The sequence below is a fragment of the Saccoglossus kowalevskii genome, chromosome 6, assembly GCF_978046115.1.
Source record: "Saccoglossus kowalevskii chromosome 6, keSacKowa6.1, whole genome shotgun sequence".
NCBI classification, from domain to species: domain Eukaryota; kingdom Metazoa; phylum Hemichordata; class Enteropneusta; family Harrimaniidae; genus Saccoglossus; species Saccoglossus kowalevskii.
Window position 1 is genome coordinate 20,273,961 of NC_140646.1, and position 11,522 is coordinate 20,285,482.

Genomic DNA, 11,522 nt, shown 5'->3' on the forward strand with positions numbered 1-11,522 from the left:
TGTCTTTGTATAGATTGCACACTAACTCGTATTGCCTGTACCGCCAGTAACAATGGACGGCAAGACATGGATCGATCTAACGTTGGGTAAGTACCATTAACAATTAATAAAGTATTAATAAACTGATTGGACAATTCTAGCCACACCGTCTTGTAGACAGTGAAGTTATGTTGACAAATAAACAAAGTTTTCAAGCGGAAACTTTGATTACGTTTAACCACAGGCAACCATAGTTATATCGAGTCAGGGCGATTATTTCATATAACACGGTCCTATGAAACGATTCCCCGTCTATGTTCCCGGTACCAACTTTCAAGGAACGCCGGAGCTAGAAATGGATATAATGTCGTAATGAGTGTTGGTAAACATGACAGTTACCGACTATCTTGTTTTAATGTACGTTTCAAAGTTTGTCATATTATCATAAGTCTGGTAGAAAAAAATTAAAAGATGGATGACCACTGAACACATACAATCCATTAATCGCCAATTTTATAGCATGGTCGGCACTGCGCTATACTTGTCATAGCAATGTTGTTGAACTAGGGCAGTCTCAAATACTTATTGAAGTAAAACTAATCTTGTTGTTTACCGGGGAAGTTGAAGTTGAAAACACGTTTACTGTGGTCGATAATTGGCCGCCACAGTTGAGTATGGCTTTGAACACCAATTGAAGGCTATTAAATCATTTCATGTGAAACTAACTGAATTTTATTTATTTAAGTGTTAGGACTGGGACAGTATATCACTGTCTAAAGTGTAATGGGAGAACAAGAGATAGTATGTGATAAATTGAGACTGTCCCTTTGCTCGTGATATTAATGTCGTGTATAAATGGTTATTGGTTGTTTTATCTTATTAACCCAATACGATACGGTGTATGCTTATTTTACTTTCAGTGTTGACGATATGGAATGTACCACATACAACAGGTAAGTGTTAATTTCACTGTGACGAGAAGTGGAACGACATCACCATATGATATAAGTGTAATGTGTACACGACTCGACTTTACTGATATGCCTGTCTGCTCTTCATTGTCCGAGTCGCCAGAGTTGACCGATGAAATATGAAGATTTGACCAATGACTGTGCAACTGACCATTAAGGAAAACTATGGGAGAAGAAATGTTTGAAAATTATTAGTGTAATTTGTGTATTTTAATTTCTGCAATTTTTAAATTATTTTTCTATATTTTCTCTGTACATTTCAGTGACCGTAGTTACGTTTTGATAGTGAATGAGGTGCCATATACCAGCTATTAATCATTTACGCCCCTAGCAGCAATTTCTCGCTATTATATAAGGCCGTTTGTCGTGTTCTCCGAAAGGCTTCATAAAAAACAAGGGTCTATGATAAAATGAAACCATGATAGTAAAGTGTAGTACTTTTTTTATCACTAAAATGTCTTTATGTAGCCAAAATACTACTCTAATCAGTCCTCCTGAAAACCAACACTGGCTTTCCAATTACTGTTCAATATTCATTTTACCATTTACAGGGCAATGCTCATCGTCGACTTTAGAACTAACAGCCATAACCGCTGAAAATCGCATATTTACCTCCCCCCGCTATCCAAACCCGTACCCAGCAAACTCCTTATGTTCGTGGAAGATATCTACTGGATTCACCGACCATCGAGTGACGTTAACGATAACTGTCAGTCAGCTTGAGGAGTACTATTCCGGGGTGTGTGCCTATGACGTAGTGAGGGTTGGAGACGGTGAGTTGGCCGTTCGCATTTAGTAGGTATTTTAAAGAGTAAGTCGTCAATCCTAGAGATTGCGACACGGAATTGTGCAAACTATTGTTTGAAGGAAATTTCTTACTCCCCAGGTCCTAATGCACTGTCTGATACGATCGTCGAGTGGTGTGGGGATGACTACCCATCGTACATCACCAGTACCGGTCCCGATTTGTTTGTTCAATTTATCACTGACTCAGTCGCACAACGAACTGGTTTCTCAATCACGTACCAGAGTTTCGGTAAGTGATTTAATAAACCACTGTTTTTTTTGTTTTGTTTTTGTTGAATGTGCACACACTAATTCTCAAAACAGCTACACAAACTACTACCAAATGTCAGTACATAGTATCTATTGCTGTCGCCACCAATTTGAAAGTACATGCAGTAAATAAAATGAAAAGAAAATTTTCGCTTAAGATTTCTTTTTCATTTCAATTTCATTTCTGATGAAATGTGTAAGAGAGGGAGTTAAATTTGTATAGTGACTCGTATATAACAAATATTTTCCTATTAAAATGAGATGATTCAATAGAGTACTTTTTTCTGGGATTCCAAAGAATATATTTTCCGATGTTAGTGTACGACTTTTTTTTTGTAGTTTTAAAATTCTATCAATTTAGAATTTGTTTCTAACAAAAAATTGCAATTTTGCATTCCCAGAATAGGTGCTCTATTATTTTCTCTTGTTTACAATATTTTCATTCATTATAAGTTCTAAGTTTGTTCTAATTTGTGGCAAGAATGTGATGTGAAATGTTTAACTGCAAATTTCTTTTCATTTTTTCTTCCACTGTTTCAGTAGTTCTATATAGTTCCAAATTTTCCCTAATCTGAACGATTTGCATCATGGGATCATCTTACATCATTTCATTTTGGGATTGATGCCGGACTCTCATACCGTGCTTTAAAAAAATAAAATACTAGTAAAATAAAATGTTTGTCGACGCGAATTTACAGAATGAAGTAATAAACACACACAGCGTTTGTTACCGTGACGTCACGGTGGATCCGGACTCCGCGTTTATACAACTTTTAACTTGCAGATATCATATCCACTAAATTAAAAATGCGCAAAGCTATAAGAAAAGGAACAATTGTTGAATGTTATTACAAATACAATATGGAAAAACGTATATATTTATTAATGTGTTGTATGATACTGCGTATTGAATTCGTAGTGTTTTTTCGGTCAACCAAATAACCAGTAAAAATACAATATAATTCAAATGGCATTATCGTACTTGAGCTGTACATATCTGCCTTCGTATACTGCTTCTATCTCACGCTTCTTTTACCATGGAAAACTGTAAAAATATTGTTTTACCAACGATGCCGTTTTCCGAGTACAGCAACAACTATTATTATATTACAATACGTCACTCGAAATTTGTATAATTGCTCATTTTCAACTCATATTCGCAGCATCCTGTTTTGATAAATTCCATAATTATACTTGCATTATTATTTTGAATCTATCCGGCTAAGTAAAAGTGAAAACTTTATGGTTGATGGTCGGTCTTCAGGTCATTAGAATTACTGTCATGAATTTGTTTTCGCGTATCTGTTGACCGACTTAATTAGTTGATTATTAGCTTAATTGCTGTGTTATGTCTGTCATCGTTTAGGCCTATTTGAAGTTTTGGACGGAACTTGGCTCAGTGATTTGGAACTAATTACCAGATAACCGTCGCGATTCTGACAGTTGGTATCCATAGTTATTAATGTAGTGAACGATTAATCAAAAGATATGACGTATTCAGTACTTAGTGTGATTGGCTTTATGATTGAAGGTTACGCCCTAGAGTCTTTTTACTGCTTTGTAATTGGTTAGAGTTTTGAAAATGAATAAAGAGAGTTTGAGTTGGTCTTGGGGAGCACAGCACGATAGACGCAGTAGAGAGAGTGCAGTCCTGCAGTCGAGGGTGCAGTCCTGGAGAGTCCTGGGGCGAGCCTTGAGGCAGTCCAGTCTTGGGCGAGTCTTGGGTCAGCCTTGCGTTAGCCTTGGGTATTTTTCCCCAGGGCGCTGTGTCTTATAGAGTGCTCGATTGACCGACTAAGACGAGAGCTGAAACGTATTTCGTTGTGTGTGCCTTATTTGACTGTAAAGTTAAAGTGACTTTCCCGATCCCGTACCTCAAGGGGACGAGATAGAGAGACGAGACGAGTTTCCCCCCTGACACGTGTGGAGAACCCAGAGAGAAGAGAGAATTTTCCCCCTGATACGTGAGTGGAGATCCCGGGCAGGTGTTTAACACACATTGACATCCTGTGAAGAGAAGTGAAATGGCGAAGGTGTGTCTTTCTTGTGAACCGAACTAACTGGCTCAATGGCAGAGACGACTCAGAAACCGCGCTTGACGACTAACACCGTTAACAGAACGACACCAATGTACAACGCTGAAGAGATGAAGACTTCTGAACCCCTTATGAAGGACGAATATCGTATAGGACTATATAATTAAGAATTGAGCGACATTAAAGACAAGAAGATGAAAGAACGACCCAGAATAACGCGACAAGAGAAGAAGACGCTTATAGACTTTGACTTTAGCTATCTGTGTATTGCTTAGAGAACCGCTGGTTGGACACTGTAACTGACACTGTGTAACTCAAGGACGTTGAACTCTTTTCCACAATCCCAACACTATTGCTCAGTAATGTAATGTAATGTATTGCTTGCTTTTCCTATTGTTTTTACCGTTTTTTTTTTGTGATGTTGAATTGTATGTTATGTAAGCGCCCAGATCTTTGTTTTGAACTGATATTTAGTGACGTGCGAGGTCCTTTATAACGATTTAAGCGCGCCTCAGTGGACAAGTATTTGCAACACAGTGTTTTGAGTTTTGTGAAGTTTTATGGAGTTTTACTACGGAATATGATGGGGAAAGTAATGCCCCAATGAGTTTTTCAGAGTTTTGGGATTTGTCGAGTACAGAGATACCGACGTTTTAAGAGTTGTTTTTGTTTATGTGTTGTTTCCGGAATACTTCTGACGCTTTTTGAGTGGAGAGCACCTTTGTAACGTTTTTTAATGTCTTTTTGAGGTGAGAGTTTGGTGCGCTTATATGCGTATTGTTTGATAACGCAAGCTTTTTGTTCATGATGGACAGGTTTATGTAACTCAGTAGTTTCTATCTTTTTGCTTTTCCCCATCTTTTTGCCAGAGGAGTAATGTGTTATGATAGCTTTGTCTTTGCATTCTGTTTCCACGCCGTATGACTTTTGTTTAGATTAACGACTTTTGAGTTCAGTTGAAGTTTATAACCGTATATGACAGGAGTTTGATTAATAGCTTTTTATTTATTGTTTATTAGTTACCGCTTTGCAATGGTTTAACCGAAAGACGCATCCCTGGTAATCACGTGATCATGCTGTCGACTGCAGCGATTGGCTGATCGCTTGGTTACACCGCCACGCCTTAGTTTTTTGACCTTTTGATATAGAGTTCGTAACCTTAGTAACGGAGACAGTGCAGCGAAGGGTTACCTCAGCGAACTGTTTGAGAAAAGTGAGTCGATTGGTAGCCTTTCCCTTGTTTTTGATTCATAACCGTTGATATTTGTGACTTTATAACCATTGTATTTAGACATTGTAATCATTGTACTTAATTAGTGTGTTTTACTCTTTTTGATTTATTCCTTTTATTAGTATTGTATTTAACCCTATGACGATGAGTGGCTGACGGTATCTTTGATTTATGAACGTGTTATGCCAAGAGGCACAATCTCAGTTTGGGTGAAGGAATGTGTCATGAATTTGTTTTCGCGTATCTGTTGACCGACTTAATTAGTTGATTATTAGCTTAATTGCTGTGTTATGTCTGTCATCGTTTAGGCCTATTTGAAGTTTTGGACGGAACTTTGCTCAGTGATTTGGAACTAATTACCAGATAACCGTCGCGATTCTGACAGTTGGTATCCATAGTTATTAATGTAGTGAACGATTAATCAAAAGATATGACGTATTCAGTACTTAGTGTGATTGGCTTTATGATTGAAGGTTACGCCCTAGAGTCTTTTTACTGCTTTGTAATTGGTTAGAGTTTTGAAAATGAATAAAGAGAGTTTGAGTTGGTCTTGGGGAGCACAGCACGATAGACGCAGTAGAGAGAGTGCAGTCCTGCAGTCGAGGGTGCAGTCCTGGAGAGTCCTGGGGCGAGCCTTGAGGCAGTCCAGTCTTGGGCGAGTCTTGGGTCAGCCTTGCGATAGTCTTGGGTATTTTTCCCCAGGGCGCTGTGTCTTATAGAGTGCTCGATTGACCGACTAAGACGAGAGCTGAAACGTATTTCATTGTGTGTGTCTTATTTGACTGTAAAGTTAAAGTGACTTTCCCGATCCCGTACCTCAAGGGGACGAGATAGAGAGACGAGACGAGTTTCCCCCCTGACACGTGTGGAGAACCCAGAGAGAAGAGAGAATTTACCACCTGATATTACACCCCTGATATGCCCGAAAAATCATGTTCTAATCAAAATATAATGTCTCGATTTGCGATTTATAGTTTTAATAATAATTCCTTTTTTTGTGCTCTCACAATTTCAGAGCTTGGCACGTGTCCTAATGACTGGTGTGAATACAATGGTTTCTGTTATCGGATGAGAACACAGCCGACTACCTGGGTAAACGCGCAATATGGCTGTATGTACGATGCGGCAAATCTCTTGTCGATTTCAAGCGATGATGAGTCAGACTTTCTACAGGGTATGGAGAATTATACACTTCCAATATTAATTCAATATAGAACCATGAGAAAAACTAATGCAATATTTTGACGTGCTTACAATCGAACGGATCGTCAAAAACATCAATGGTCAATTGAAGTTGTCAAGTTTGAAGTGAAAAGTAACAAAAAAATATTGAGAACAAAACTGAGTAAAATAATTGCATGCATGTAACTGTTTTAGGTACTTTTGGAACTTCGTGGAATGCTACGTGGTTGGGTTTGGAGAGAGTCACCCTGGATACGTTAAAATGGACGGACAGAACGACGCATGCGTCCTTTCACAAGTAAGTCTACAGCAATTATCGACTCTATGAAGGTCTGGAGGAGCCTTTTTATAAAAACCCGTTTGGGACATTTCGTAAACGTCATGAAAACAGATAAGTCGAGATCTCGAGATACATGGCTCTTCTAGATCTTCATTCGCTCCGGGTGATCTGTTCAACAAAAAATACTGCAAGTTGTCATGCGTTTAGTGCTTCGACCATGTAATGTCGCCTTCTATAGTTATGTGATGAATGCGCACTGTTTTTATTTCACCTGGTGATTAGCTGGAAGATAGAATTTTCTGAGTATTGGACTGAAGATGAAGACTGTGCTGTGTACGAAATGCATGACGGGACATGGTCGATTCAGAACTGTGAAAACCAGCTGGCTTTCATTTGTAAGAAGAATATCGGTGAGTAATAGGCAATGGTTAGATGAATCAGTAGACCCCATACCACTGGATATAAAGGAAAATACTGCAGCCTAGACCTTACATTTGACGTGCGAACAGTCTTTTGTGCCCCTTGACCACAGTATTTTTCTCCTATCAACTTGATGATTGAACATTGCCCCAAATAGTGTGTGCTGTGACCAAGTTCATGCGCTATACTATACCAACACCCATGGAATTTGGCCAATGTGGATGACGGATGGGTTATTAAAATTGTGCTGCGGTATATAGAGGGGTGAAAATGTAAGGGCTCGATCGATGGAATATATAATGAAGAAAAAAGATCGCTCCCATTTTTTTTTCAAACTATATTGTCAGAAGTTTATACATGCAAAATTAAATCGACGATTAGTCTACTTTACATAATAGTACGAATTCGTGTTGCTTTGGTTACAGATGGAAGTACAGTGGGTTATAAACCTTGGATCCGAACTCCTGACCCAAGTGAGTATTTGAATCTCGGTAAAACATTTAAATTGTTACATGTGATGATACACTCCGTGTGTGCGAGTCTCTGTGTTTGTGTGTGGGGGTGTTCGAAAGAGATGCTTGTTTCGTTGTACGTATATAGTTTGTGTTTCTGATCCGGGTACTTTATTTGCATGTAGACCAAAACACTGTTGCTCAATACAAAATTGATTCGGAGAACTTAAAGCGCGGTGGTCGTCGCGCAGCACGTGGGCGGCAGTCGTCGTGCGGCGTCCTGTTCGATATGGGACTCATAGCGACGTATACAACGCGTGTAAAATACATTGTTTATTTACATGAAATTCGAACACGCGCTGCGCGACGACCACTGCGCTTTAACCGATTTGTGGTGGTAGGCATTCAAATTGTTCATTTATTTTAGTCGACAGTGATGATGAACCCTTCAATTCGGTGGGAATTCTCGGTATATGTGTCTTATTCATCTTGGTTCTTGTCGGCATGCACTCAACGCTGAAGTGGAAAATGAACCAACGGAACAGAGTTGTCCCCATGGGCGATAACGTCGAGGATGGTGCTGTTGAGACGCCGACCGAGGAGCACGAACTTGATACCCGAACATACAACCTAAACACGGGCGCAATCATTCCAACAGCGAAAGGGCGCTCGACTACCGCATCGACAGACGAGAATCAAAATACTTCACCGTGTGGCAAAGAATTGACGAAAAGAGTAAATCCAGCCCTGTATATTAAAAGGAAAGGATTTCCTCCCTTGAAAAGAATGGATACGACATGGATATGTCAAACAGGGGTTCCTCCAGTGACACCCCCGCCGGGAATGATATGTTCAGATGATGAGAGTAATGCGGTGAACAAATAGAAAATCAAACACAAGTCTACCGCCCATTACCTGAGTGAAGAATCCGCACTCACTTACGTGACGTCATTATCGGAATTGTAGCGTAATAGTTTTCCAAAAGAAACAAACAGTTTGAGTTCTGTACCAACGCCAGACAGCAATGTCTTTTCTGAGTCGACGCATACCCGATCGCGAATCGAAATAAACAGCGCCATTTGTAGGTAGAAAATACGTTAGTGTCGATAAAGAGCATTGTCCCGTTTCACGGAATTATATTTTCAATGCCCGTTGGTTCGGGTGAAGGCTGAATCACTCTCGAGATTTATATCTGTTTTCAAACACGCATGTTTTTTTTTATCGTGTACGTGAATTGCAATGTCAGTACACTTACGGAAATTCCGGACATAAGCATATATTTTTCATGTTGCCATTTGTTTGTTTTTGGAGAATTTGTATACAATAACGTGTATATTAATTTACCAGAACAATAAAGACACCACTGCCGTAGGATAAATATTGTTTTCTGTTTTACGTACCTTGCTGGGATATTCATTATCGGGGGGGGGGGTCTCAGCTGGGAAGGAGGCTGCCGTATTTTACTCATTATTTCAGAATTATAGAACATATCCACTCCAATGAAACAAAAGCTAGCGGGTTTGTGAAAGAAACAATACGTTCTATGGATAACCTTGCATACTCACTGAGTTTTGGTATAATTTAGTATAGTTATCAAGGGAATATTTATTTAAGACGCTGTCCCCAATCAGATCACATGGGTCCATTACGCGTTTCCCAAATAATATAGGCATACTCAATAAATTTTCCATTGAATCAACCACCTGTGGAGGAAGTGTAGTTTATTTTCTCGTCAGTAAGTCCACGGACCCTCAAAACCACGTTTACTAGTAACAGTGTCAAAACAGGCCAGTCTTTGGAGACTTTTTCCCTCCGTTGACAAACCCAATATATGTTGCCATTGTCGGTAGAGGGCGTAGGTTAACACCAGTGCTGGCGCTAGATAACGCCGCCATTGATATAAAGAATTGAAAACAACACCAGCAATTGCAGTCACTTAGTACATTGTCCTTACATCTCAGAAATCAAAATCAAAGGTAATACATGGGCAACATTTGTAAATAAATTACAGGGGATAACTAAAACTGGTGATGCTGATGACAATACTCTGCTTATGAGTCAAAATTAAAAGAAATCTATGTTGAAAAAGTTAGGCTACCAACAGTCCAGACAACCCAAAACAATAAATTACGTACATACACTCAGTTCAAACCTACATATAAATTTGAACCATATTTGAATCAAGTAAAAAATGCACAACATAGAACCAGCTTCACCAAATTTAGGATATCTGCACATACCCTACCAATTGAAAAACTTAGATATCAAGGGATACCTCCAGAGGAAAGAAAGTGCCAACTTTGTAACAATGGGGCTATTGGCAATGAAATCCTTGCACTTTTAGACTGTAAACATACTGGAATAACAAATGCTCGTACTGAATTTCTGAATGTAGTTAGCATTTATAATGAAAGTATCCTTAAACTATCAAAACAACACATGTTTACAGAAATGTTAAGTTCGAGAGATGGGTTCATTGCCAATAGTGCTAGCAAATTTATTGACAGCATGTTATTTTACTATAAGTAATTTTACTTAGACTTTAGTTATTTATGTATTTTCTTTTGTCTCGTGTGTGTACTTGTGTTTTATTACTAGTATATTTAATGTCTTTTGACCACAGATAATGTAACAAAATATATTATTTAGTGTCAAATAAAATATACTATACTATACTATTATCAAGAACACGTACACTGGAAGTTTATTTTTAAATGCTGATTTATTTACATTGGCGGATTTAGATGGGGGCCGAATGGGCCGCGGTCCCCCTATTTTTAACAACCAACAGGGCTTCGCGCCATCGGCGCTCGCGAACTTGGCCTTAGGCCAACTTATCAGCCCCGCCCCTGTAGGTAAACTGTCCTGATAGGTTAAAGGCCAAATTAACTGTTGTTACACTCTATAAAAATGGCATTCATCTGCTGAGGCATTACAAATTATAATGTACGAATACATTAGGTTTAACAAGACCACACTTTTAACCTAAACAAGACATAAATGTCACAGTCCCCGTCATTTAATTATAAAATACTCTTGTTAAAATAATACATAGAACATCTGCAAACAATTGAATTAATATGTACTCTATGTGGGTACTACTCATCATAAAGTGATTTCCCTTAATCTAGTATTGTACTGAAAACTTCCATTGACCCATGTCCAAAATCTCAGAGTATACACAATTGCAACCAAACTATGTCTCATACATGCTCAAGAAACTGCCTTCATAAATCCAAGTAAACCTTGATATACCTTTAATAACAACTTGACTTTGTTAATTCAGGTCTTTGTATATTACCGGGACCTGGGTGTGTTTCAATATCACCACTATAATTCCCATTAAAATGTAGCTTTGACACCCCTCTGCGGTTTTCACCAAGATCCGTAATGATATGACCCATTTATTCACTAGGACTGACACCTGAAGCTATATTTAGACATGTGTCACGTGCCTGGCCAATATTTATAAACAGTAACTGCAAAGTTAAAACCCTAGCATTACAATCCATTACCTCCCTGTACAATCTAAGCTAATTAAAGGGAACCTCAATCCAAAGAACATAATGACCCCTAAAGAAAAAGCTCCACAAATGTAGGAGAATGCAATTTACACTTTTTTATATCAGTTTTCATTCTCTAGATATTCAACCTTTCATCGTTATTATGTAGTCAGCCATCTTGATTCTCAAGCAAAGGATTATGGGTAAAGTATGACATAGAATCTGTTGTCAGAAATTGAGAAAATTATTTCATCTATAACATGAGAAATACTGATGTGAATTAGTTCAAATTTTTGTTGTGCATATTACTCATGTATATAATTATAGTAATGGAAATTGGAATTTTACAAATACACATAAAGTGAAGATATTGTTAAAAACGTTAAAAAAATAAAAATCAATATTTTAGTTG

At 38.3% G+C, this 11,522-nt stretch overlaps 1 protein-coding gene across 1 annotated transcript; it reads left to right on the forward strand.

Annotated features, from left to right (window-relative positions):
• The first annotated feature begins 52 nt into the window (after window positions 1-52).
• LOC102807498 (uncharacterized) lies at window positions 53-8,492 on the forward strand. Its single transcript, XM_006821411.2, has 9 exons — window positions 53-86; window positions 900-932; window positions 1,502-1,723; window positions 1,837-1,986; window positions 6,289-6,447; window positions 6,651-6,753; window positions 7,018-7,145; window positions 7,581-7,628; window positions 8,035-8,492. The coding sequence occupies exons 1-9, from the start codon at window positions 53-55 to the stop codon at window positions 8,490-8,492; spliced, it is 1,335 nt and encodes a 444-aa protein (XP_006821474.1).
• The last annotated feature ends 3,030 nt before the right edge of the window (window positions 8,493-11,522 follow it).